This window comes from Girardinichthys multiradiatus, chromosome 4, assembly GCF_021462225.1.
Source record: "Girardinichthys multiradiatus isolate DD_20200921_A chromosome 4, DD_fGirMul_XY1, whole genome shotgun sequence".
NCBI classification, from domain to species: domain Eukaryota; kingdom Metazoa; phylum Chordata; class Actinopteri; order Cyprinodontiformes; family Goodeidae; genus Girardinichthys; species Girardinichthys multiradiatus.
The window spans coordinates 19,525,343-19,552,875 of record NC_061797.1 but is presented as its reverse complement, the minus strand read 5'-3'; the positions used below and the strand labels follow the sequence as shown (position 1 = coordinate 19,552,875).

Below are 27,533 nucleotides of genomic sequence, written 5' to 3'. Positions count from 1 at the left end.
GACTAAACTTTCTGTTTTAGGTCAGTTACGATTACCAACCTTAGTTTTGTTTGTTGAATGCCAGACCAAATTTTGACTTTAAAAGGATTAGCTTTTGGTGGAACCACGACATAACTATATAAGTTAGTCAAACATTTTAACCATTATTTCACAAAATCTCATTGTAGTTTCCTGGAGTTATGGCCCAAACCCCCTTAGAGAAGGGCTGTAAATGAGTTGGCCTGGTAGGCTGCATTGCTCATTATGCCATAATGTATTTTATGAAGTGCGGCAGTCCATGCTGCAGGTAAACACCCCCACGATGCTGCCAACCCCATTCTTTAAAGTTCAGATGGTGTTCATAGGATTGGAACTGTTCCCTCCAAATGTAACAAAGAATGACCCCTAATATACCTTCATCAAACACGGGAACGTGTTCAAAAATGTATTTTTCTTCAAGTGAATTTGCCAACTAGAATTTAGTTTCTTTTACAGTGTTTGGAGTAATGGTTTCTTCTTCTCAGTGTCCTTTAAGCTTATTTGTTGAAATGCATAGCCATCTTTGTGTAGTTAATCCTCTAAACTCAAAACCAATAGGAAAATATATTTTTAGAAGATTTCCCTTATTCATTTAGCAAACAGAAATGGTTTTGGTAACCCTGACTGTCCAACAATGGTGTTTGCCTTCAGGTTTCTACTATATATATATTTTTTTAAAAAAGGTTAAAACCTTTTTTTAGAAAGTTTTTACAATTAAACTTACTTTTTGTAAATTAAAATAAACTGTACAATTTGCTTGTTTTTTACAATTACAAGTTTCCCAGTTTTCCCCTTAGTTTTTCTTCACCAAACTGGTGGTTTTAATTCATCTAACCTATAGCCAAAAGAGATACCAATCGACCCAGTTCACCACCTTTTATAGATGCTTATCTCGACAAACTTCTATAATAGAACTGTGCAGTATGTAACAATGGTTCCATCAAACCCTGTAGGCAACTTACCACACAGTAAACATTTTACATTTCTTACCAAAAATGTTATTTCCATTACAGATTTTACAATAAAACAGATTGAGACACACTATATACAAGACTAAATATGAAACAAGCTGAAGCCTTTGGACCAGAGCTCTATGGCTGGAAACCCTGAGGACTCTGAAAAAAGGAAAAAATACCTTAATTAGTGCATATAGAACACATATAGGAACCATTTTATTAATATGTTCTTACCTTTGCATGAAAGGACAACTTGATTACCTTACCAGTCCAAAGGTGTTAAGTTTCCCATTGAAGGAATCATTTTAGGAAGTTTGCTCTTAAGGTGAAGAGGAAGGTTTTTTTTGTTTTTTTGAAATGGTCTTTGGTATTTTTTCTGCTCTTTTTTGTGGAGCATACTTTCTTTACACTGCCAGCTTCTCTTCTTTTTTGTGTTTTTTTTTTTTTTGTTTGTTTCTGGCAGGTTGTTTTCAGACCATTTCAATTTCTTTATTTTTTTTTTGTACAATCCAAAGTAAAGCCAAGAAAGGAGCAGACAAGCTTTCATACAAATTACAAACCAGGACATAAAATATTTACACAGAAGCAACTCAATACTGTTCAGCAAAAAAAAAGCTACTATTTGTTAGAGTTAAATCACAACACGTTTGTTTTAATTGAGCACTCAACTATTGTCTCTGAGTGGCCAGATTTAACAATGCATTTTGAGAACCCAAAAAATAATCTACAGTAAGAGCCTTAAAAAAAAATAAAAATCAGCACTGTTTTATCTGGTTTACATTTTAAAATCATACTGCACAAAGTCAGCTAGTCAGCTATGTGTTAGGGGGAAACGGTCTAGCCAAAGTAAAATGTGCCTTTTTAATTTCTGAACAAGCACTGAAAGATGCTGGATTGTTGCTCTTCGTCCACACCGGTGAAACCACAATGGAGCATCTGAGGAAGCTTCATCTGCGCCAGGGACGAGGCTCATTGTCGTCTTCCTCTTCATCGTCATCTTGCAGTAATGCATCGTCACTCAGCGACTCCTCTGGGTACTGATAAAAGAAGATTACTATGGATGATTAAAAAGTGGGGAAATAATGTAATTTTTTTTTTACTGCTTCACTTTAAATGGTCTCAAAGTGGGAATAATTCACCATCTTATAGTATCATCTTGCAGATGCTTAATGAAAGTACAAAAATTCATGCAAAATCTAAAAACAAACCAGAGGATATTCCTCTCTGCAATGTGTAACGGCTCCCTCTAGTGTTCTCTAACACAATATAAACAGCTCTTTAGTAATCCTTCCTGAGATATATCTTAAGAGAGAACATCCAAAGGGTTTTATTAAAGTAAACATTTAATCATAAAAAGCACCGATCTGCAGCTGAAGGAGCTGCAAGGTGGAACTGCACCAACCTCATCTTCCACTGGTTCCTTTTCTTCAGCATCTACTGTACTGAGGGTTGTGGCAGGCTTATGCCAGGCCAGGCGTAAAGTCTGGTTGTTAAATCTCACTCCGTGAAGACCTGCCTGCAGGTGGAGCAATCAAGGTTTCGCTGAATCAAAACAGGGTTACCTGCGGCTCATACAGAGCTGGACAAACATCTTGTTTAAACGCCGTTTAAATGAAGGACAGCTCAAATGTTTTCCCACCTGCTCGGCCTCCGCTCTTGTCTTGTAGGTGATGACTGCAGAAAGTTTGTTTTCATCAATCTGGCAATCCTCAATCTCTCCAAATTGCTACGGATAAAAAAAACAAAAAACTTACTGGTCATCAAAATTAACCTGCATTCATTTATTTACGTCTGTTTACATTAGTAAGGGTGTAATGCACTGTGTCAGAGTTTTAGGCTCCCTACAGAAAAAAAAACAAAGTGATGACATTTTAGACCAACTTACAGCAAAGTGTGGAAGTAAGTCCACACGGTCTGCATCAGTAAAACTAGAAATGTCCAGCGCTCGAGGTCGATGGTCCACAACTGCATGCAGTGGAACACCCCTTCCACGACCTCTGGATCCCCTTCCCCGTGTCCTGACAGCGCCGCGTCCTCGGGAGTGGACGCCCCGGCCTCGTCCCGGTGAAAGAATTCCCCTTTTAGCCGCCTGGAAGACAAACAAAGCACATAAAAACACAGGACTGATGTGGAGAGGAAACTCGTGCAGAACATTTCAAATTATGAGAACAACAGTGCCACCTTGTGGCCGCTGTGCAGAAATGATCTTTTTAAAGCACCTGATTTCATGATCAATTTAGTACCTCAATTTGAAGCTGAGTGTACTTGATCCTCAACAAAGCGGTGTCCTCTCCAGCCTGAGTCTTCTGATACAGATCTAGCTCTGCATCCAGCAGTTCCTTCTGTGCCTGAAAGTGACAGCTGGTTAAATAACCACTCTAAGAGTTAACAAAGCAAGTACAGCACCTTGCAAAAGCATTCTCACAAGTTTCTCCACATTTTGTCCCAATTCAGTAACAAGTTTGACTTTATCTAATTGGGATTTTATGTGATAAACCTGTACAAAGTGGTGAATATTCATGAAGTGGAAGGAAAAGGGTGCAGATTTTTGGTTTTTCACAAATAAAAAACAAAAAAAAGTGCTGCGCATTCAGCCAATTTTATTCCCCCTAAATAAAATCCAGTGGAACCAACTGTCTTCAGAAGACAGGTAATCAGTAAATAGTGTCCACTCGTGTATAGGCTGATGTTCTGTGAAGGCCTCAGAGGTTTGTTAAAGAACATTCATGAACAAACATCATCATAAGGACCAAAATAACATAGACCGTTCAGGGATAATGATACGGAGAAGAAGAAAGCAAGGTTAGGTTACAAAATGTCTCAAGCTTTCAACATCTAACAGAGAACTCTTCAGCCCATCATCCTCAAACGGAAAGGGTTCTGGAAAAGATTTACTTTTGCAAGAGACTGTTCAGCTGAATGTGTACTAAGTTAAGTGGGGTGGAGCAGATAATGTCACAGCAACTGTATGGTACAATGCATTTCAGTCAAAACATGGTAGAAAAGCTAAAATGACGATATTAAAAGAGGAAACAATACCTGAGCTTTGCTCTTGGCAGTCCGTAGAAGGTTGCTGCAGCTGGAGAGTCCCTTTATCTCTTCTTGCAGTTTAGTGATGCTTTTAGTTAACGTGCCCAAAGTTTCCATAATCTTGGCTTTATCTTCTGCCTTCATTGCTTTGTTCTTCTCAAGTTTACAAATCAAGAGCTGCAGTATACAGAAGCAGAAAGTTACAAAACACTCATTATATACACACTATATCTAAAATCTTCTCATCCTTCAAACAAATTAGATTTCTCTTCACAAAAACAACTGTAAATGAGAAGGAAAGCAGCACTACCCAACAGAAAGGTTGCTACTGTTGGGGATAAAGTCTTCTGGAAGATAAGGTTTTTAATTTCCCAAAAAACTCATTTATTTATGGGTTCTGAAACACGTCACATAAGCTCAAAATTACTTCGGCAATTATTTTTATCTCAGAAATAAGAGTCTCATGTTAAACTAAACCGACTTCCCTCCTTTATAGCCGGCCTCAATATTCTTTAAGGCAAGCGGGTGACCAATCAAGTAAATAACTAAATACATTTATTTACCTTCTGTGTCTCAATGTGCTTCTCCAATATCTCCTGCTTCTTCTTCCTCACATCCTGCTGTAGTTTTAGGGCCTCCTGTGTGAGCAAATATAAGCAATGACTCAGTTTCCAGATTGCTTTTTACAGTTAAATCCACTCCCTGCTATTTTTCATCATCTCTCACCTGCTTCTTCTTCAGAGCTTCCTCCGAGGCCCTCTGGACAGACTTCAGAGCAGCGGGGTTGTATACCGTCTTTGTGATCCCGGTCGATGTTGAAAACACCTGAAGGAGAAAAAACACACAGCATGTTAAAGGTACATGACCTGAACAGTGAAGCGTTTTAGTTCCAAACAAAGAAGAGACTCACTTTTTCAACAGCAGCAGGTTTTGGAGAGAAACCTAAACGATCTTTAACCGAGACTTTAGAGGTATTCTGAAGAAGAAAAAAGGAGGAACGAGGGGCTTACACATCCAGTGTGGATTTTGACGTGTAAATGCAACAAACCAAATCTACACAAAGGACCGTCCGCACGTACCTGAGAGGCTACGCTGGAATCTTGAGTGGGCTCTGAGTTTGCAGGCATTAGAGGCCCGAGCCGATCCTTCACAGACTGCTTGAGAGGTGCGACTGATGGCTGCAACTAACACAGAGGAAACTGTTTTTTCTCTCCATTCTTATCGTTTAAAGAGTAGGAGCATTTCACGTTTCTTCGAATAATGATACTCAGTGAGAGACATTGCTGTACTTTAACTGAAAAGAAACGACTGGCATATGAAACTCGGAAAAACGGTGTATATTTGTGACAAGCTGCACTATCCTAGAGGTCAAAAAAGGCCCTGAAGATTATATTTATACAGATCCACAAGAAGTTATTCTCTCATACAAGCTCCCAATGAGAATGAAATGCATGTTGCATCTTAATAAAGTATGATCTAAAAATATATTGTCTCTTTATTTTGGAGTAAGAACCTCCTTGTAATGTGAATGCATAGCAGAGGACACAGTCTCTGATTATATACCTTAAATTCTCATTTAATGTTTAGTTTGCAGGCAAAAATGGTTGGCTACATTTAGTTCCATTGTGTTGCTCCAAGATGCTTGTAGTCAGATTAATAAGGTCTTAAAACTTTAAACTTAAAATGTTTGCTGTAGAGGAAGCTTCTATAACCTCCAGAATTAATATGAATTTTGTAACAACCATAGATTATTTTACAAAACAGGCATCATATATTGATTGCAGCACATTATTTTTGTTTGGGTCAGTCCCTGACTACTACATGCATAAAAAACCCCACATCTAATGCTACCCATTCAACAACCAAACAAACAAGTAAGCAATAACAAGGTGTCAGGAATGACGGTCTGGAAGTGAACTCCTACCATGGCTGATTGTGGCTGTGGATGAAGCTGCTGCGACCGAGACTGACCCGATCCGTCACCCATGTTATCACGAAACCAGTGGACCTTGATGAAGCGGTTGTTGAGAACAGCTTCTGTGCTTTGCATAGCTCGTTTGGCCTCTTCAGGGGAGGTAAACTGTATCAGAGCTCCCTCTGGGTCATTTTGATAGGCCACCTGTCAGATGTTAGCAGCACAACACATTTAATGTACTTAAAATTGTCATTTTATCAAATACAGATGATTACACAATTAACTATTCAATTAAAATCCTTTTGTAGAGCAGAGACAATTAATTTTGCAGATTAATAACTGATCATTGACATTTTAATGTTAGACCCAAGAATACTCCATCAAATTTGCTTTAATGATAATTTTGCAAAAAATCTTTAGCTCTGCAACCTATTTTTAAAACCCACTATAGATTAGCCATGATGATTTCCACCTACAGCATCACACAGGCACTGACCTGCAGGTTGACAATGGTGCCAAACTTGCTGAAATGCTCGTTGAGCTTGCTGATGTTGTTGAGCTCGGGAGGAATTTGCCGAACAAGCAGCTTGGCATTTAGAGAGAACGGAGGTCTACTGTGGTAGTCCTGGTGGTTCGGTTTGTTGAAGCTGGGTCTAAGTAGAGAAGAGATATTTAGCCTTTTAAAAAAATAATAATAAACAGAAGTAGGAAGTGAACGGCCTGTTTTTGTAACGCTTACTTGTTGATCCAAGGTTTCTTGCATGACAGGCCTCCGTCGTGAGACGCAGCGGGTCTCTTCCTCGAGTCAGATTCCATTACAATTCTCATACTGTTGTTGGGAATCTTGTCTGGCAAAACAAAAGCATTGGCAGGTCTGACGCAGATGTGCTTAAGAGCAATTTTAGATTAGCTTTAGTACAGATATGTTATGTCCAATACCTCTCAACGGCTGGTCCACCTCCCCCATTGTGAGGCCAATCAGGTTGGGTCTTTGGGCATTGACCCGGTGGCGGTATATCGGCCTGGATATATTGGTGATACTGGGAGCTTCAGGATTGTACACGTCCGTGTCATAACGATCTATTCAGAAAAAAATCAGCACTTAAGATACTCGTAACCCGGCCAGACGCGACCCAAATGCCTGATTTTAAAAAGCAGAATAAAAGCTCTTGTTGTGGAGCTCACAAAGTATTACCAGAGGTAAAAAGTGGCGCTGAGGCTTGAAGGAGGGATGAACGCATCCCAGAGGTGACGATGGTGGGAACAGAACTGGTGATGGAAATGGGAGGAGCATCCATGACTGCAGGTTGTAATGGAGGAAGTGGTGGAGGGGGACCTGTCCAATAGAAAATAGAACGTAATTCAACATCTCACTAAATGACTGGTTTCAGTAAAAGACATAACTGGTTGGCATGCATTTAACCCCATTCATCTTTCTGACGACTCTGACCTCCTTCCCTATCCTTGCTGAAGCAACAGTCCTCCTTGAGATGTTAAAGCTTTGGACCATGGTTTATGATTTAACTTTGCTTTTAACATCCACAACTTTCTCTCTGACCTGGTTGCTGAGTTTCATGATGCTGTTTGTTCACTAACCAAACTCAGAAGACCTTACAGAACAGCTGTATTTACAGTGAGATCAAGCTGCACACGGGTTCCATTTATTTACTAACCAAGTGCATTCTTAATGCAACTGGTTGCACTGGATTTTATTTAAGGATACCAGATTGAAAGTAGGTGAAAGCATAGATGCTTATACACATGTGGACAAAATTGCTGGTACCCAAACATTCAAACATGCTTCGACAGACTTATTTAAAAAAATAAACTCATGAAACAGGCCTGGACAAAAATGATGGTACTCCTGAAAATAATGTGACCAAAGGGACACGTTAAATCAAGGTGTGTCCATTAATTAGCATCACAGGTGTCTACATTGTTGTAATCAGTCAGTGGGCCTATATATAGGGCTACAGGTAGTCACTGTACTGTTTGGTGACATGGTTTGTACCACACTCAACATGGACCAGAGGAAGAGAAGGAAAGAGTTGTCTCAGGAGATTAGAAAGAAAATTATAAACAAGCATGTTAAAGGTAAAGGTTATAAGACCATCTGCAAGCTGCTTCATGTTCCTGTGACAGTTGCAGATATTATTCAGAAATTTAAGATCCATGGGACTGTAGCCAACCTCCCTGGTCGTGGCCGCAGGAGGAAAATTGATGACAAAACAAAGAGACGGATAATACGAACGGTAACAAAAGAAGGAACATCAGTGTCAGATCGCACCATCCGACGTTGTTTGAGGCAAAGTGAACTTAATGGGAGACGACCAAGGAGAACACTATTGTTGAAAACAAATCATAAAAAAGCCAGACTGGAATTTGCCAAACTACATGTTAACAAGCCACAAAGCTTCTAGGAGAATGTCTTATGGACAGATGAGACAAAAATTTTACTTTTTGGCAAGGCACATCAGCTCTATGTTCACAGATAGAAAAATGAAGCATATGAAGAAAACAACACCGTCCCTACTGTGAAACATGGATGAGGCTCTGTTATGTTCTGGGGCTGCTTTGCTGCATCTGGCACAGGGTGTCTTGAATCTGTGCAGGTATAATGAAATCTCAAGACAATCAAGGGATTCTAGAGAGAAATGTGCTGCCCAGTGTCAGAAAGCTTGGTCTCAGTCTCAGGTCATGGGTCTTGCAACAGGATAATGACCCAAAACACACAGCTAAAAACACCCAAGAATAGATAAGAGAAAAACATTGGACTATTCTGAAGTTGCCTTCTATGAGCCTTGACCTAAATCCTATTGAGCATCTTTGGATGGAGCTGAAACATGCCGTCTGGAAAAGGCACCCTTCAAACCTGAGACAACTGGAGCAGTTTGCTCATGAGGACTGGGCCAAAATACCTGCTGAGAGGTGCAGAAGTCTCATTGACAGTTATAGGAATCCTTTGATTGCCTCAAAAGGTTGTGCAACAAAATATTAAGTTAAGGGTACCATCATTTTTGTCCAGGCTGGTTTCACGAGTTTATTTTTTTAAATAATTCAGTTGAAGCATGTTTGAAAAGCAATGTCTGACTTTCATTTGTTCATTTTCATAGAATTTTTATTCATTATTACCTTAGTCAGATTCAAGTTATTTCTGCAACCATTGTGGTTTTTTCTTTCATTAACCGAGGGGTACCAACAGTTTTATCCACGTGTGTACTTTTCAGATTTATAAAAAGTTTTAGAAAACAAAGAATTTACCAAATATATCACAATTCCTACCTGCAACAGGTGGAAGACTGGGTGGAAGGGTGCCTGGTGGGGGCACAGGGGGTCGAAGGTTTACAGGTGGGGGATTCAATAGTGGTGGTGGAGGTGGAAGGCCTGGCGGTGGTGGTTGGTCCACGCCTGGGATTGGTGGAGGCTGGAAGGGTAATATACTAGGCAGATTGACATCCTCCACAACAACTGGATCACTCCCATGATCAAAAGGGCACATGTCCCCTCGCATGCAGAAGCCCTTTTCTGCAAAAGACATTAGATTGTTAAACTACAGAAAAAAAGTCAAACTGTGACTATTAAATTAAAAAAGAACAAAAGGTAAATTAGATTTCCTACCGTCATAGTCGCGGCATCTCTTTCTCTGTTGAGGTGGTGGTCCACGATTAAAAGGGCCACGATCCACAGGGGGATCGGGATGAAAGTCTGACCAGCTCTCATTGGTGGTGCTATGGTGATGAGTCGGGGCGATGACTGTAATGGTGCTGCTCACCGTTGGATTGGGGAAGTGGGAAGGTGTTGCAGTAGAAACGAGCACTGCTGGGGTGAAGACGTCACCGGTCTCTGACCTGTCAGCTCGGTCATGGTCATGCTTGAGCTTCCCTGAATCTCTGTCTGTGGAAACATGAGAATAGCTGTATAGAACATCATCCTCTCATGGATTGCAAATATTTACCTGCTGAAATTAGCAGTCCATCGATGTGACATAGCAGAACCACCACACACATTCTCAGTGGTGTTTTTAGTCTGACTTTATTACCTCGACTCCTGCTCCGGGACCGAGTTCTGCTTAGAGACCGGCTCCTACTGCGGTCTCGATCTCTGTCTCTGTCCCGCTCTCTGTCCCTCTCTCTGTCACGGTCTCGGATGCACTCTTTGCTCCAACTTCGACTGCGACTTCGGCTCGGACTGTAACTGCGGCCTCTTCTGCGGTTGTAGCGGTCACGGTAAGAGTCCCTCCTTGGTGGCATGCGGTCATAATCTCTCTTCCTGGAGCGATCATCTCTCTTACGGTCATCGCCTCGCCTTACGATATTAACAAAGGCAAACAGTAAGTCAAAAGAGAACACTAAGTGTTGTACAACCAAGCAGCATACGAACCTGCCATCTCTACTGTAGCGAGAGCTTGACTGAAGAGGGCTATGATTCACTCGCCGAGGAAACTTCTTTTCTTTTTCTTCTTCACGATTTGCTTGTACCTGTGCAAAAGAAATAAATGTAGAGTAATGTGAAAACCTTTCTCAAAAGAAAGACATCAAGTATAAAAAAAGCAAAAACATTGACGACCTAAACAGTCCGTCAAAAAACAAAGAGCACTTGCTAAGCAAATGTAGGTCACTTTTGTATTTTCACTGTAGTTAGCAAAAGGAAAAAATGTTGCATTGTAAAATTACTTAAATGGGATACAGAAATCTGTCAAAAGCTACCTACCTCAACAAACCTTAAGGTCAGTATAACATAGCTTATTAGTTGCAGAGCGGGATGTCACGCCAAATGGGGAATCAGCTAATTTAAATGTGAGATGATGATATTTTCATACCTTACCTAGACAGCATCACACATTACCCACGTTCTGTGATGCACGTTATTTAGTAAAAATCAAATAAATATTGGGCATATGCTTGATGCATAAGTTGGGATAATACCACCTCCATATAGCAACACGCTGATTTGTTTTTTTCTTTAAAAACATTCGTAGTTGCATTAAAAAAGGTTTACACAAGCAACTTTGTATGTGTAACAGTTCTAAGAGGGAAACTTTGAATCAGGAGGTCAGATCTTAAACATAAGGTTCCGTATCGGCAAGTAAAAGCCTGATCGTTTCTAAAGTATTCAAATAGTTGTGCTATTGGACACTGGACAAAAGTAACCTCCTCTTTCTTCTGCTCTTCCTTCTCAACTTTGGCCTGCGGTTGCTCCAGCAATGGGAGGTAGCTCTTGTGGTTGATGGCTTCGAAGAGCTTATCCACAAACAGCTGGGTCTCTGAAGGCAAGAAAGTAAAAGTTGAGAATCAATTTATTTTTTTTCTGTCATTTGTCAAATAGCTGTTTATGTAAAAATATCAAGAAGTCTCCAAAATAAAGCTCTAACCTTTTTGCAGAAAAACATCCAACTGGTCAATACACAAGGCTTTGAGTTCCTTTTCACTTTTGTCCTTCTTCACCAAAGCAACAACATATTTTGCGAGAGCAGAAGGGTCAGCATCACAACTGGAAGTCAGGAGGAAACAAATGGTAAAGGTGTAACATAGAAACAGCTGTGCTAACACACTGAAAACGGTGTGGATAATTTATGCCCCATATAAATCAAAATATAATAAGTACACACCCGAGGTCAATGTGTTTTTTAACAGACTTACAGGAACCCATGTAATTCAGAGCTGCGTGGGACAGACGTAATATGCGAGGCTAATAATGCTAACTGTACTTACATGGGCTCCAGGGTTTCAGACAGCCATGTTTTCAAAGCATCGATGTTATCAATTATCATCTTCAATCCACCTGAACTTTCCCTCCACCACGGCCCGAGTTGAGGCTTGCTGAATCGAGGTTACTTATCTGTTTAAAAGAAGGACCCAAATAAACCGGTTAAACTTTCCAGGTCACCTGCTGGTATTGAGCAACGCTGATGCTAACAGCGCCGTTAGCTAACTTACCGCGATAACGTCCGATAGGCTAGTTGTCTTAGCATGTGTCTTTCCAGGCCCTGAACGCGCAACAGAAAACAATTTCTGGACCAACGAACTTACTGTTAAAATGCAAAGAAATATAGAGTTTATTATTTTTAACGTTTAACCAATCCACGTCGTAATTTGTGGCTGCTTTTTAATCTGTTAAAATAAAGTGGCATCCACGTTTAGGTACTATTTCGTGTTCGAGTATTTACTTCCGCTCGTATTCACGTTCACAACATACTGGAAAAATCGCGAGATGTTGATCAGGCCGTGCCAGTCAGTTCTCTTTTTTTCGGCGAAGTTAAATCAGCTTTACGTTTAATGGCGTTGCTGATATAGTTCGAAACCAGGTGAAGAGAAAATGATTTAGTCACACAACTGACTTAAGTAGACAAATCTCAGTCTTCTACAAATAATGTTTGTCTTTGGTTAGACGGTAAATTCACATATTCAATAAATTAGAATATGCGTTCTAAAGAACAACTTTTTAAGCAAGTATTAAACATAATTTTCTTTAAGCCCACATTTCCGTATTCATTTTTTATTGGTCTGATGTAATATTCTAATACTAAATAGCATGTTTTCATTAGCTGTAAGCAACAAATCAGCGTACCTAACAGAAATAAAGGCTTGAAAACGTCCGTAAATAATTAATCTTATGTGTTTCACTTAGTGAATTGAGTTACTGAAATAAATTAACTTCTCAATAATATTCAGATTTGTTATGCGGTTCTATATTTTTTTAATGTTTCAAAATTAACCCAATGTGTCTTGCATTTTTAATTCTTATAGCCTAGTGACAAATTACTTTATGTACAGGAAATACAATTTAAAAAGTATGGGTCACCATTGTAATATAGTTGAAATAAACTAGATATTAAGCAACATCATTTATTTTTTTTTTTGATGTAGTCCACTACTTTCAGCTGTAAATATGGTAGTTAGTATTGGTAGTAGTCTATTTTTCACTGTGTCCTTGTTTGAGACCTTTTAACTTTAGGGGGTAGACTTGGGAATATCCCATTCCCTAGGTGCCTGCTTCTCTTTTTCAATCTGCATGTCAATTTATCCTGTTTGTTTATCCTTGCACTTTCTTCCTTTATCTGACATTTTCTATCATAAATTTCATTCTATATGGAAACATGAAAATGAATTTAATAACAATTTAAACTAACAACAAAAAGACAGTTTTTACAGGCAGAGGATACATCTACTTGCACAACGATCACATATTCACAAAAACATTTGCTAAACAGCATTTGGTGTGTATGATATGTCAAACAAATTGGTGCAAAATTGTTGTTTGCATAATTCGGATGATAGGGTCATATTGTGATGTAAACTAAAGTATCAATTCATCTTGCCTTCCTGTACAAACAGTTCAGGCTGCTGCTGGTGGTGCAATGGTTTGGGGGGCATTCTTGGCACACTTTTGGCATTTTAGTACCACTTAAGCATTGTTTAAACCCCACACCCTACCTAAGTATTCTTGCTATGTCCATCCCTCAAATATCCCAGTGTACCGATCTTCTGGTGGCAACTTCCAGCAGCTCAAGGTTTCACATCAAAAAGTTCAAATAATCTCAAATCCATTTCTTGAAGATGACAATGAGTTCAGTGTACTCCAATGACCTGCACAACCACCAGATCTCAACTCATCAGAGCACCTTTGGAAAGTAGTTGGACGAGAGATTTGCATCATGAATGTGCAGCTGAAAAGTTTTAAGAAACTATCACATAAATTGGATCAAAGTCTATGAGGACTAGTTTTGAAACCTTGGTAATTATATGCCCCGAAGAATTCAGTGCGCTCTTAAGGCAAAAAGAAGTACACCCTAAAACTAGCAACTTGTATTGATTTGGTTGTGGGTGAGTGTATTTATTAATTTTCAAAGCAGTTTCTATGTATGTACATTAGTAATACATTCATTTTTACCCTTTAAAGGCTGTCCCAAAGTATCTGAAACATGTGGCTCTAAATTGCTACACTGCATTTGGTAATTATAGACAACCAGAAAATGTACTATTTTAAGAGATCAAAATATAATTTCTAAGCAAAACATTTTGTGATACACATATCATTTAGACATTTCATATCATAAATGTCTACAGGACATTAGTCATACACATGCTACATATATTCTTATATTAAATTCTACCTGAAGCACATGTCATTTGTCTTACCTCGGAATTTCAAGGAACAACTTCACATTTGATTTTGATCCCACACCCCTGTGTGACGTCACCTTAGTTGAGATGCAGGGGCATACATGGAGGATAATCTTCGAAGGGAATGACAACTCCATCCTGGTATCTGAGTCATTTAGCTCAGCTCAGCAACATAAATAAGTTCTTTAAGATCCCAAACGGCACATAGTTCTGCCTTTTATAGTAATTCAAGTCTTTTGAGTGGCATGCAAACATTTTTAGAGTATTAATTCTGTCTGAAGTAACCATACAAATGTTATACTTTTTCAAATACAACAGATACAAGTGTATGCACATGCGTTCCATCAGTACTCCAGCATTTTTACCTGAAAACATAAATGCCACCCCATAAGCCACCCTTTTCCGGTCGAGAACCATGGCCTCGGACTTGGAGGGGCTGATTCTCATCCCAGCCATTTCACACTCAGCTGCGAATTGCCCCAGTGCATGCTATACATCTTGGGTAGAGGGGGACAGCAGGACCACATCGAAAAGAAGAGACGAAATCCACTGGCCTCCAAATCAGAACCCCTCTGGCCCTTGGCTGCGCCTAGAAATCCTGTCCATAAAAGTTATGAACAGGACTGGTGACAAAGGGCAGCCCTGCCGGAGTCCAACATGCACCGGGAACAGGTCCGACTTAGCAATGTGGACCAAACTCCTGCTCTGCTTGTACAAAGACCGGATGGCCCCCTAATAAAGGGCCCCCAATACCATACCCCTAGAGCAACCCCCACAGGGCACCACGAGGGACACAGTTGAATGCCTTCTCCAGGTCCACAAAGCACATGTGGACCGGTTGGGCAAACTCCCATGAACCCTCGAGCACCCTGTAGAGGCTATAGAGCTGGTCCAGTGTTCCACGGCCGGGACGAAAACCACACTGCTCCTCCTGAAGCCGAGGTTCAACTATCGCTTGGACTCTACTCTCCAATACCCTGGTGTAGGCCTTACCAGGGAGGCTGAGGAGTGTGATCCCCCTGTAGTTGGAACACACCCTTCGGTCACCATTCTTATGAAGCGGGACCACCACCCCAGTCTGCTAGTCCAGAGGCACTGTCCCCGACCGCCACGCAATGTTGAAGAGGCGTGTCAACCATGACAGCCTCACAACATCCAGAGACTTGAGGTACTCAGGGCGGATCTCATCCACCCCCGAAGCCCTGCCACCATTGAGCTTTTTAACCACCTCGGTGACTTCAGCCTGGGTGATGAAAGGGTCCGACCCCGAGTCCCCAGCCTCTGCTTCCACCAGGGAATGCATAACTGCAGGATTGAGGAGATCCTTGACGTACTCCTTCCACCACCCGATAATATCCCCAGTCGAAGTCAGCAGCCTCCCACCCCCACTGTAAACAGTGTTGGCGAAGCACTGCTTCCCCCTCCTGAGGCGCCAGATGGTTTGCCTGAATCGCTTTGAGGCCAACCGGTAGTCCTTCTCCATGGCCACCGAAATCCTCCCAGGCCCGAGTTTTTGCCTCTGCCACAGCCCAGGCCGCGGCTTGCTTGGCCTCATGGTACCCGTCAGCCGCCTCAGGAGTCCCACAAGCCAACGACAGCCAATAGGACTCCTTCTTCAGCTTGACAGCATCCCTTACTGCCAGTGTCCACCTCCCGAGGAAGGCGTCTCGGAGGCATCCGGTATAGATGCCCGAGCCACCTCAACTGGCTCCTCTCGATGTGGAGGAGCAGCGGCTCTACTCCGAGCCCCTCCCGGATGGCTGAGGTCCTCATCCTATCTCTAAGGGAGTGCCCGGCCACCCTATGGAGGAAGCTCATTTCGGCCGCTTGTATCCGGGATCTTGCTCTTTCGGTCATGACCCAAAGTTGAACTCCTCCACTTGAGGCAGGAACTCCCCCTCCAACCTGAAGACGACAAGCCACCTTTTTCCCGTTCGAGAACCTCGGACTTGGAGGAGCTGATCTTGATCCCAGCTGCTTCACACTTGGCTGCGAACCGCCCCAGCGCATGCTGTAGGTCTTGGCTAGAGGGGGCCAGCAGGACCACATCATCTGTAAAAAGAAGAGACGAAATCCACTGGTCCCCAAACCAGACCCCATCCGGCCCTTGGCTGCGCCTAGAACACCAAATATGGACCATCAAAAGGAAAACATGACACTTCCTGTTCTCAGGGGGCGGGGCTTTGATGATGTCAGCATCTGATCAGTGAATATTGTTCAGGGCCAGAGGCAGATCAATCTCAGAAGGTTTCAGGTCTCTTTGACTTTCCTTGTAGGAGAGAAGTCATATTTTGAGGCTTGGACATGCCCACACACTTTCATGCTGCAAAAAGCTTTTGATAACTTTTGATCCCCAGTGCAATAAGAGTATACTGAAGGATTCACTCAGATCAAATGTTAAAATCGGTTCAGAAGGTAAGGTAAGTTTATTTATATAGCGCTTTTCAGTAACGAGACTCTCAAAGCGCTGTACATACAATTATGATACAATCACAAAGAAAATAAACACAGATACAGAAACAGAAAAACAAATCAAATGATACTACAATCCTTCTAAGAAATCTAAAAATCTATGAATCCTTCTGAGAAATCTAAAAATCTCTGGCCAACATTACAATGATACAGATAACATTAATAATCCTTTGGGTTTTACTGGTAAGAGCTGGTTCTAAAGCAATCTTTCTAAAAAGGTAATTATATCATTAAGTCCTCTATGTAGGGGAAAGCATCTTGTGCTAAGAGAGAATTATCCTTGGGTTCGCTGGTATAATGCAGTTGTAGTCCAATAATAACAGTCATTTGTATCCATTGAAATTTAACTAAGCAATCACTGAGTTCTAACTAAGGAAGCTGAGTCACTGGTGTAAAAACAGCCTTTATTCAATTTTTTAAGAAACTGGTATTATTTTCCTTTCACTGGTAAATCTAAAAATCTATGAAAAGGAGAAGAAATTAAGAAATGAAATCCACATTTAGGTAAAAATAAGGAGCATGGGAAAGCAACACGCATAAGCAAAGTTTTTGCAGGGGCATGGTGGACTCGTGAGGGTGCCAATATTTAAGTATGATCATGTGTGCAAAGAATTAGACTGTCAACACTGACGAAGGTGCCATCATCCTTGAAAAAGAGATGGAAGTTTTACCAAACGGCCATACAGTTCAGTTCACAGATAAGGGGGTTTGCTGGGGCAGAGCGTCGTATTTACAGAACATCCAGGAGAAATGTTTTGATAAGAAGCCTGTGAAGGCCATATCGGGGTGCCTGAATTAAACAAACAATAAATGTTTTGGTTCCGGCCGGCTGTGATTTTCCACCTGCCTTCAAAGTCTTACTGACATTCTCAATTTAAAATCCAAATAGCCAAAGTTCTGGTACTTTCAATAGATCCTGAGCAAACAACTTTCTCCAAGATTAAATCACATCACCTTTGAGTCCGGGAAACGCAGCCAGCCTGCGATTCTGTTCAAGGATCGCTTCCAGCTTGCGATTCTGCTCTCTTACCATATCAGTCTGAGTGCTGAGAGCTCTAAAGATCCCTTCAAACATCCCAGGCAGCTTTGGAGTGCTTTGAACAGCTGCCGATGTTTTACAAATCTTTCAATAAGCCAGGTAACCGCCAACTCCAAAAAACAGATATCCTGTTATCAGAAAACCAATTATGTACAAATCTTCCACGTCCTCGACTGACATTGTTGTCAGGCACACAATCTTCCACTGCTGCCAGGAATCCATTGCGTGTCCGGAGAAGAACGTCCCGTCTGGACAAGAGGGTTCCCCTTTACCCTGTCTTCCCGTCGAGAAAATTTGATTGATTGGGTTGAGAGATCAGCTGACCAAATCCATAATGAACAAATTAGGAGGATATGCGAACAGAGGCTCTGAGAAAAACATAGACAAAAAGCTGAAGCAGGGCAAAAAATGGGGGAGGATCAAAGAGAGAGTGGAAAAGCGTCTGACCCCACCGAGGGCAGAAGAAAATGAGAAGAAGACTTACCTGACCGAGTCAGAGGGGACTGATCAACCTTTCGGATTTGGTCACGTTATCTTTTTGTTTGCATTGTCTGCTGCATTTAATTTTAGTACCTCTAGAGTATATTTCATGTAACATTTTGTTTTCTTTTCTTCCATAAACACCATAGATGTTGCGTCTGCTTTATCCTGTAAACGTATCTAGAGAAGCTTTTAACTTTAATATTAATAATTTGACTTGTGGATCCAATCATTGATTCTTCTAAAATCTTTATAATAGCATTTATTCCAAATGACTCATAAGCCTGAGAAATATACAAAAAGTGTTTTTCTTTATGTGAAAAAGATCAATGGAATGCTCAATGAAAAGGTCAAGAATTCATCTTTCAGGTTCACTTTTGATTGATTATGACAGATTAAACTAAATCATTAATATAATGTAATTTAGCTTAAGATCACTACAACAGTTACCAAAATGAATGGCGAGTTAAGTGATGAACAAAAGCAGGATCATCCTGAGGTTGGAATTTATTATAGTGGGCAGATTAATGTTTATTCTATTTAAGAAATAAATTGTTTAACATTGAAGCAAACTGTTATGTTTGTATCAGCCATCATATATCTGAGTCAAGTGTGCCGTCGTTTATATAGCTCAGTCCCACTCATGGCAACACAAAAACATCCCACCAGAGAATTACAAAACGAACAATCTTTACAAAACACTGAACATAATGCTTTAGCATAAACATTAGTTTTTATTGTTTCCAACTAAAACTACAAACGAAAGGTAAGGACATATAAGTAGATAAAAAAAAGTGTTTCAATGTGCCATCCAGCAAAACAGCCTTTTTTCACGTGTCATTTTTCTTAGCAACAAACCATCCCCAACATCCATTTACCATCTTAAAAAGATAAAGTTCTCCAGTATATTGATGGAATACTTACACACCAGCAGCACGTAAACCAAATACACTAAACACATTCTGAACCCCACTTACATTCTGCAAAACTAATACATAATAAGAAATATTTTAAATACTTAACTTTGTGATTCAACATATCATTTTTTAAACATCGAACGGGAGCTATTTTAAAAAGTTAAAAAACTATACTTAGTATAAGTTTACATTGAAAAGATTTTTGTGTTTTTGATGTTTTTGTATACAGTACATGTAATAACCTTTGACAAGTATGAAAAAACAAATGAACAAAAAGAAAAATCGTTCCACCACAGAAAAGCAACCAGTTACAACATTTTGGTTTGAAACAGATGCAACATAATTACTGTGTAAAGCTCATCACACTTCAGCTAAACAGTTCACTTTCAATACGTTTAACAGCTGCCCTTCAACGTCTCCATAAACTGTTTGCTCGGACAACAAGGAAAAAATGTGAAAACAGTATACAATATAGTTTGTGCACACATAAACACCAAGAAACATTAATATAAGAAGTTACAGTACTGACAAAATTTATTTTTTCCAACTTACATCATGTTGAACAGGATGGATAAAAGGAGTTACAGTCAAAAAAGAAAGAAGAGCTGCAGTGGTTTTCTCCATTGTGATACATTCAAAAAACAATCTTGCACAGTATTTGTGTGTCATGACAAACATGTAAGACAAATTCCTGGCCTGAGCAGAAACTCTAAAACCAGTGTATTTAAGTGCTCCAATAATGATGAGCACTGAGCTAAACATCGGAAAAAGACATTGTGGAGAAGAGCCTGGACCTAGTTTTCCCTTTCAATGAACTGCAGGTTGATAGGGGCAGCAGGGCAAAGGAGGCCATGGGTTTTTGCCTTGACATCAGTAGTGAGAGGAGACACCCCAATGTAGAACCTCTGAATGAGCTGCAAACAGAGCAAAAACAAGCTTTATTTCAGCTCTGACAAAGCTGTATGTAACATCGAAGCGTGAGACATTAGGGTTTAAACAATATAAAGATAACTTTTTGATATTAGTGGAAAGTCTTTTTGAAAAAATCTCTTTTGGAGTTTGAAGCATTTTAGTAACCAAGAGAAATACAGAAACTCAGTGGTGGCATAAAAATTCAAAGAAAGGCGCAGTCAAAGGCCCATTTTGCTCAGCATTAAATACACAAATGTATACAGACAGAGATTATATTAATTCATGTAGGTAAGATACAGACTGTTCCTAATCACTCTTCATAACCCTTGATTGCAGGCTTCTTGGAAGTAAAATGCTTAGCCAATAATACTGTTTGCACTTGCAGTACCATTGCTTTAAAATAATTTCAAGCAAAATCTAAATCAGCTGCAGATTAAAATACGTTGGGATAAATGCAGTTAACTTCAAAGTTATATGCATGTGATTAATTGCAATTAAAAATGTAACATACAACACACATTAATTTCACATGTTCTTAGAGCAATTTTTTCCTGAAAGAGTTAAAAAATACCCTACCCTGGTGAGAGCTAGATGCATCTCCAACTCCGCAATTCTCCTGCCAATACAGCTCCTGATGCCGTAACCAAAGGGAATCGAGCCAAAGTTGTCAACACGATCTGAGGAATCTTTCCGTACCCAGCGGTCGGGTTGGAATTCTAAGGGACTGGAAAAGTTCTCCTCATTCAGAGATGTAGAGTAGTGACAGAGGGCGAGCTGGGTCTGAAGGAGAAAAAGTGGCAATTGTTTAATGAAAACAGATGGGCTATTGTACATGCATTTTGCACAAGAGATGTGGAAGTAATGCTACATCATGTTACATCTGGTTCTAGTTTAATGTTTTTGGCTGACAGACTCTCAGACACGTTTTCCTTCAGCACATGCACACTCTAGAACCATCTTACCCCTTTGGGGATGAAGTATCCACCAACCACCAAGTCATCCTGGGTAATCCTGCCGTTGCCTGGGAGAACTGGAAAGAGCCTGCTCCCAGGAGGGACATACAAAGACTGTTATTCAGCAGCACTATACACTGCAACAGGCTGTTCATAAAGATTTTCTCTAAGAAAACTGGACATGGATAAACAGATAAAGAAAATGACCAAACTAAAGATATCCATGTAAAGTTTCCTTAAGAATGTAAGCACAAGTTAAATGTCTTAAAATACTGCTGAACTGTTTATGTCTTCTTGATGGCTGTCTTATAAAGAAAAACAAATATGGGTGCTATGAAAAGCTAAACAACATACCTGAGAGTCTCTTTAACAAGCCCTCTGATGAGAGGCAGGCGAGGGACGTCTTCAGCTGTGAGGACAGTTCCAGGTCCCAGAGTCTGTGTGACTTCTGCGTAGATTTGCTCCTGGATATGGGGGTGTCGTGCCAGCAGATAGCAGGCCCAGGAGAGGGTGAAGGATGTCTGAAAAATCACCAATAAGACAGTTGAATACATTTGTTGTATAGATCCTTTATGAATGCCATTTGCTCATCTATTAAGAGCTTTAAGGAAATGTTTCCTTTTTTTAAATGTTTTGCAGCGTAGGTGATATAAGAGCTTCTATGTTACGTAACAGTCAGAGGGGGGCTTGGAGGGCTAATTCCACATGCTAAACAGACCTCGTGCTGGCTCCACAAGCCGAAATCTCATGCCTAATCACTTCTCACCCATCTCTATCTTGATTAACTGTTCCTGCATTATACAATTGGTGTAATGAGTCCTAACTTACACTTATAATTTAAAATAACTTATTACCAAATTGCACAAGTGGAAACAGCATAACAAAGCATTTCTACTTTACATAACCTTACTGCTGAATTTCCACAGACGTCAGGATCTTTCTCAATGAGAGGCAACGTGACACCCCCCACCACCCCCACCGCCCCAATAAAGCAGACGACTTCCTCTTTGTGACTCACATTTCACTGACATTTCCATTTGAATGAGGTTGGCAGATGACCAAATGATATGAAAATGGGTTTTAACACTCTCTCCTGTTGACTGTAGAGTGTAACATCTGCTTTGCCCTCCCCCAAACCCACATCATTCCTTCTTTTCCTGACACTTCTGCCTGACCTTCTAAGCCAACTCCCTCACTCTTCCACCAACGCTACTATTTACATGCACAAATATCAAAATGCAACCTTTGTTTTTGCATACATAATAGAACTCAACAGGGTAACTAATGATAAGAAAGCATACATCCTTGTGTAGGTCATGTAAAAACCTTCTCTCACCTCCACACACTTTCATCAAGTACCCACCATGGAAATTACTTCTAATTATTTTCAGATGCGACAGATTAGTTGCTCTGCCTCTGCCAGAAAAGAATCATATGACAAAAGTAAACTCATGCCCAGTTTTTAGAGGCTTAGGGCTTTTCTTTCCAATTTGTGCATCTTCTCTTTTCACCCACCATAGACCCAGCTCTTTCTTTGCTTCTTTCCTACACCAGTTTCCAGCTTTTCCCTCACAACCAGACCCTTAGAACACCCCCTCCCATTATCTCACCTCTGCCCGGACTGTGCCATAATTCTGGTTGTAGCTAACGCGTCTTGACAGCTCTTGTGTGTGCCGAGTAAAGGCAACTTGCACTTCGGGGTCAGGTAATGGCATAACTAAGCCTGCCACCCCACAGGGCTGTGGCCAATTCAACAAATTTAACAAAAACACAGACACCCATTTATCCTGTAGCCCCAAGCACAGCACAAAACACCCCATCCCCCCCATAGTTCTCATTAATCTGACAGTACCCCAAACAAATTAGGCTGTAACTATGAACACGTGCAAACACACTTGTAACAGACAACTGCAGGAAAGAAAAAAACTTGGGTTAGTCAAATTCTGAAATATTTCCTGTAAACACCTTTAATCTGCCATCTCCTGAAAAGAAACACTAGAATTGAGGGGCCAAAAATGTGAAACTGAAGGAAACAAACCCTCCTTCCAACTCCCAATCAGAAGAAAAATTAATGAAAAAAAAAAAAAAAAATGTCACCCCGGACATTCAAACTTAATTAAACTAACAGCCTTTATTACCAGCAAGTAGAACAGTGCTTCTAATTAGAGTTCTAATGAGGAAACATAAGAATGTACAACACAGATGTCTGGCACCGAAAAACCAGGACAAAGGGACCCTTGTGTTGAGCTAACAGACAGAGACAAACGACAAGAAACTAAACCAGAGTGAGAACATGTTTGTCAGTGGGATACTATGCAACCTCCTGATAGATTCCTCTGACCCGACGCTGGCACAGATACACAGGCACAGATGTGGCGCCAGAAACCTTACCATGCAAGCTAGACAATAACTCAGACACACCCAACCCCTCCAACTCCTTCAAGAGGAGTAATTACAATAACCCCACACACACTTTAAACCACTCCATAAAGTACAACCACACACACCGTATCGACCCCAGCCAGGAGCATCTCCGTTACATTTGCGTAGATCTCCTCTAAACTCAGCTCCATCGTGGTGAGCATGTGTGTGAGCAGTCCCCCCTTCACCTTCTCCCCCTGCTCCACCTGGGCCTTCATGTCCTTGAATCTTTTATCAACATGAATCATGCCTGGGATTAGACACATACAAAGAAGATAGGATGGGGGCAGTGGAGAGTAGAAAGGGGAACAAAAAGAGGGAAAGAGAAGAGATATATGGTTATGTAAGGTAGGAGATCTCCCACAATCCAAAATTAAACAAGATTTATATACGAATCCACATTCTTTTCAGTTGATGTAGGACTATGTAAAATAAAAATGCTTTTACTGTATAAACATCCCTGCTTTCTAACTCAGAAGATTTAGTGAAAACTTTCAGACACAAAAGCGTTCTACAAACAAATTCAACTGTGGGAAACGCTAACAGAAGCATCACTTACTGAAAATTGCCAGTAAAGTTACTATTCCTAATCCTCGCACTGCCTTGAACTTTGACGAAAAGGTAATCTAAAGCTTCCACCAAAACACTTTACAGCAGTACAAGGATGCCTTTTGCACTCTGTGTGTTTTCTGAAATGGTAAAGAGGGTTAAAGTCAACCCGCCACTGTTATGGCTCTGAGCCGCCAAGTGATGCCTTTGTAAAGGTTAGCTGCCTTCTCACCTCGTTGGTCTGAATAGTAATGACAGGTCCTCTGTGTGACCAGCTGTCCATAGGATTTTAGACAAAACACAGCTGATCCACCGCAGTGCATGTACACACACTTTGTTTCAGACTATTTGGACACATTGGACTAGTCCAATTAAGTATGCCAAGACCAATCAGATCACTGGAATTCAGGCAACAGTAGTTCCTTCAGCAGCTGTGACACTTGTGCCTGCCTGGTTACCATATTCTGATTTCCAATCTCAGGTACATCTATTGGCATTTTTATTTAATCTGACTTTGTGACATCATGTAAAAGTACAGTTCACTGGTGAGGAAGCACTTACTGAATCTGAACAGACCATCCCAGGAGAGACAAAACTCTTCCCATGGTTTGGGAATAATGGGGCGAAGCCATTTAGGAATTGCTCCAGCATACATGGTGGTCTTGAAGGAACTAAACATGAGATGCAAGGCAGAGATGTAGTCCTGGGTTTCTTTGGGGACGTTGTTTTCCAAGCATCCCAGTCTGCTCTCATACAAGATAGTGGCCATACCTGTAAAGAGCAAAAGTTATTCTTTAGTGTACAATTTTCTAGAATTTCACATAGATCAAGAGTTTGTATTTTCCTTAGGCAATTTGGAGACTTTTGGGGGGGACAATTTATGGTGACAGTTTTAACAGTTTTGATTTGTGAGAAACAAGAAAAAGCCTAATTTGAAAAATTCCTTTTTTTCTTCAGTCAACTTTCTAACTCTTTAAATCCCATAAAGGGTCTTCTTTTTAACCCAATCTACACAAAACGATGAATCTTAAGGCCTGAACCCCACAAGAGCAGAAATTCTTGAGAAGTTCTTACTTTACAAGAAGTCCTGGGAAATCCTCGTAGGTCCCTCCCATTACACCATTTGTCAGCATATTCACCACATCCACTTCAAATTTCAAACCGGTTTCACAATATTTGTCGGCCACCACGCAAGAAAAAACTTTCTGCCCTGAACATGCGTCAAGAACAAGCTGCAAGAACTCCCAAACTAGGGCTGAAAGAACAGAATATCATTTTGTTTTGGCAACCCTGGGAGAATAAAATTAATTTCTCTGTTCTTGCAAATCTTGTATTGGCTTCTACTCTTTACTAACCTTCCATGGCATAGTTGAAGAAAAGGTCATTCACATTGAGGACAGTAAGTCCATCAGGCTGCTGAGCCTGAAGGCCATAGATTCTCTTGATCAGATCATCCACCACCTTGTTCACATCGTCAGAGAAGACTGCTACGTCACGGGGACGCATGATGAGTTGTCTGAGCACACTTCGCATCTTAAGCCAATCTTCTCCCTCACTGAAAAACAAGTTAGAGTGGGTCACTTTAAGCTTTCCCATGTGTCTTTGAAAATCCAAAGGACTTTCCATCTGAATACATGGGAGCATAATTGTTTCTGCAATCTATTCTAATCATGGTACTTGTTCAGTAGTTTATTGTCAGCGTTTGAAAATCAAAGGTTCAGGGGTTTCAACTCACGCTGAGATGAGGCCAGTGGAACGGCCCCTCATGTTTCTATATTCATGCCAGGATTCCATGTTGGCTCTTTGAGGGGCCACGCCCTCAGCCCTCAGGACCTCCGCCACCAGTTCACGATCGGCAATGGAGACCACCATCTGGGGTCCAAACCGAGACTTGAAAATTTTTCCATATTTCTTGCAGTGCTCCATCTATAAATATATAGAGATGTTCTCACATTTCAACAATGATTTCAAGCAGTTACTCTGCCAAGATTGTCCGAAAGCAATAATGAAATCCATCAATTTACAGCCACAGTTAAATCTTTTGTAATATGTATTTATTACACATATAATTATATAAATGACTTCAACATAAAAAAAACATAATTGCTAATGAATAATGTTACTGAAACCATGTAGCTGAAGGTATCTGATCTCTTGCAAGAGGCAAGTAACAATTTTAATAATTTGTTAGTGAAAAGCAAGCAAAAAAAGAACAGAATATACACATAGATTTAAAAGGTAGTAAGGTCGAGGAAATATATGGTATAACGTCGGTATGATACTTAGATTTGTTTTTAAAAGAAATCCCTAGTGTAGGAGAAAGTCTCTAATCATAGAGTGCATTCTTATACCTACGGAACAAAGTAGCAGCTATAACCAGGAATTAGACGTGTGATCATTTTATTAAATAAGGTCAGCGGGGTTGTTTTGTAAATGTTTTGTTTTTTGGTTTGTTCTTTAACCAGAATCTATCCCTTATAGCATTTCCCTAACCTAGACTGTTACAAAACGTGAGCCTTGGAGCGGAAAACTGACCAGGGGTCGAGCCCCGGATGCGCTTTTACGCAACAGTGGGTGCCATTCTGCGCGTAGGTGGCAGAACTGGCTGAGGCTGAATGTACACTGGCTCTTTGCCAGCTCTGAAAAAACAAATAAATTACTATTTTGCGAAGCCAAAATAAAAAAAAAAGGCGAAGACGTCTTTTCTATCACCACGTCGGACGTCTTTACCTGAATCTCGTGGATTCTGCCGAAGCCATCTCTCCAAAAAAACTCAATCAAGTTCGAAAGGGTGCTCGGTCCGGGCATCTCCTCCAGGGTCTTGATCTCACTTTTCTCTCTGAGCTCCGCCGTTGCGATCACCCTGCCGGACATGGCCTCATCTCCGGTTGTGGAGATCTCCAGAGCCTCGCTGGCTGCTGACTTGTGTAAGGCGCGGGTGAAGAGAAGCAGCTGCTCGTTCAGCAGCCCGGCTGGGACACGCTTCCAGCACGCTCCCGAAAAGCGATTCAGCACTGCCATTGTTGAACGTGTTTCAAGTGATCAAAGAGCGATGGAAAATTGCAATCTTGAAGAAGTGAACAATTTTCCTGGCATGGGTAAAATGCAGTCTGAATTGTATTGTGGAAGGCTTTTAAATAGTGGCTTGGACAGCCTCAGTGCGCGAGGATTGGATGGCCGCTGCAAACGATGGGAGGGATATCTGCTGTATTCGGGTGTGGGCGTTTACCCCAAAAGTTTTAAGTCCATCCTTTCGTTGCAAAAGGGGTGCAGTACAACGTGCAATTTAAGTTACATCACTCAAATCAATTAGGCGGCTAACGTGCACGTCCACCAGCATGGAACGGGCGCGCACACACACAGACGTTTTGTTATTTTGTCCCCATGGGGACACTGTATTAAAGCAATGCATTTCTCATGCCTTTAACTTTCACTTTAGCCGTCCAGTCTAAATGCTTAACGCAAGACCTTACCATAGTCCCTACTCTTCACCCACCGACTGAGCACCTTTATCCCTACTGATAGACTCATCATAACTGGGTGACATATAAATTATATAATGCACCTAATATAAACACAAAAAGTTGTTTCCTTTCATCAGCTTTTTGCGCATTCATCCTGGAGATGGAAAAAAAATGGCCACTGTAAACAGTCTGAGGCACACTGCAAGAGTAATGACACAGTGTGGCTTGTATGAGATTCATAAGTATAAGGTTTTCCTGAAACATGAAGGTTAAATGTTTGGAAA

The 27,533-nt window shown here is 40.8% G+C and overlaps 2 protein-coding genes across 2 annotated transcripts; both read right to left on the bottom strand.

The window, feature by feature from the left end:
- Positions 1-879: 879 nt before the first annotated feature.
- rbm26 (RNA binding motif protein 26) lies at positions 880-12,106 on the bottom strand. Its single transcript, XM_047363505.1, has 23 exons — positions 11,856-12,106; positions 11,631-11,757; positions 11,291-11,409; positions 11,070-11,182; positions 10,300-10,397; positions 9,959-10,224; positions 9,538-9,813; positions 9,202-9,444; positions 7,115-7,255; positions 6,859-6,999; positions 6,659-6,767; positions 6,416-6,572; positions 5,929-6,123; positions 5,084-5,188; positions 4,915-4,980; positions 4,731-4,829; positions 4,568-4,642; positions 4,014-4,181; positions 3,218-3,322; positions 2,860-3,063; positions 2,614-2,700; positions 2,377-2,490; positions 880-2,011 (listed from the first exon to the last, which is right to left on the bottom strand). Exons 2-23 carry the CDS (start codon positions 11,687-11,689, stop codon positions 1,922-1,924), a joined length of 3,030 nt encoding a protein of 1,009 aa, XP_047219461.1. The 5' UTR covers positions 11,690-11,757; positions 11,856-12,106; the 3' UTR covers positions 880-1,921.
- Positions 12,107-18,747: 6,641 nt separating this feature from the next.
- LOC124866500 (cytochrome P450 27C1) lies at positions 18,748-26,922 on the bottom strand. Its single transcript, XM_047362302.1, has 9 exons — positions 26,516-26,922; positions 25,521-25,711; positions 25,141-25,340; positions 24,347-24,556; positions 23,323-23,486; positions 21,170-21,336; positions 20,825-20,903; positions 20,439-20,642; positions 18,748-19,864 (listed from the first exon to the last, which is right to left on the bottom strand). The coding sequence occupies exons 1-9, from the start codon at positions 26,804-26,806 to the stop codon at positions 19,745-19,747; spliced, it is 1,626 nt and encodes a 541-aa protein (XP_047218258.1). The 5' UTR covers positions 26,807-26,922; the 3' UTR covers positions 18,748-19,744.
- Positions 26,923-27,533: the final 611 nt, after the last annotated feature.

What these genes read in the sequence shown, in the direction of transcription:
- rbm26 (XM_047363505.1), bottom strand. Translation starts at nt 11,689, where the DNA reads ATGATAATTGATAACATCGATGCTTTGAAAACATGGCTGTCTGAAACC. An exon ending in GTCCCGGAGCAGGAGTCGAG is followed by an intron (nt 9,814 to 9,958) that starts GTAATAAAGTCA and finishes ATGTTTCCACAG; the next exon opens with ACAGAGATTCAGGGAAGCTC. An exon ending in GAGATGCCGCGACTATGACG is followed by an intron (nt 9,445 to 9,537) that starts GTAGGAAATCTA and finishes TGTCTTTTGCAG; the next exon opens with AAAAGGGCTTCTGCATGCGA.
- LOC124866500 (XM_047362302.1), bottom strand. Translation starts at nt 26,806, where the DNA reads ATGGCAGTGCTGAATCGCTTTTCGGGAGCGTGCTGGAAGCGTGTCCCA. An exon ending in TCCACTGGCCTCATCTCAGC is followed by an intron (nt 25,341 to 25,520) that starts GTGAGTTGAAAC and finishes CTTGTTTTTCAG; the next exon opens with TGAGGGAGAAGATTGGCTTA. An exon ending in GGATGGTCTGTTCAGATTCA is followed by an intron (nt 23,487 to 24,346) that starts GTAAGTGCTTCC and finishes GTCTAATCCCAG; the next exon opens with GCATGATTCATGTTGATAAA.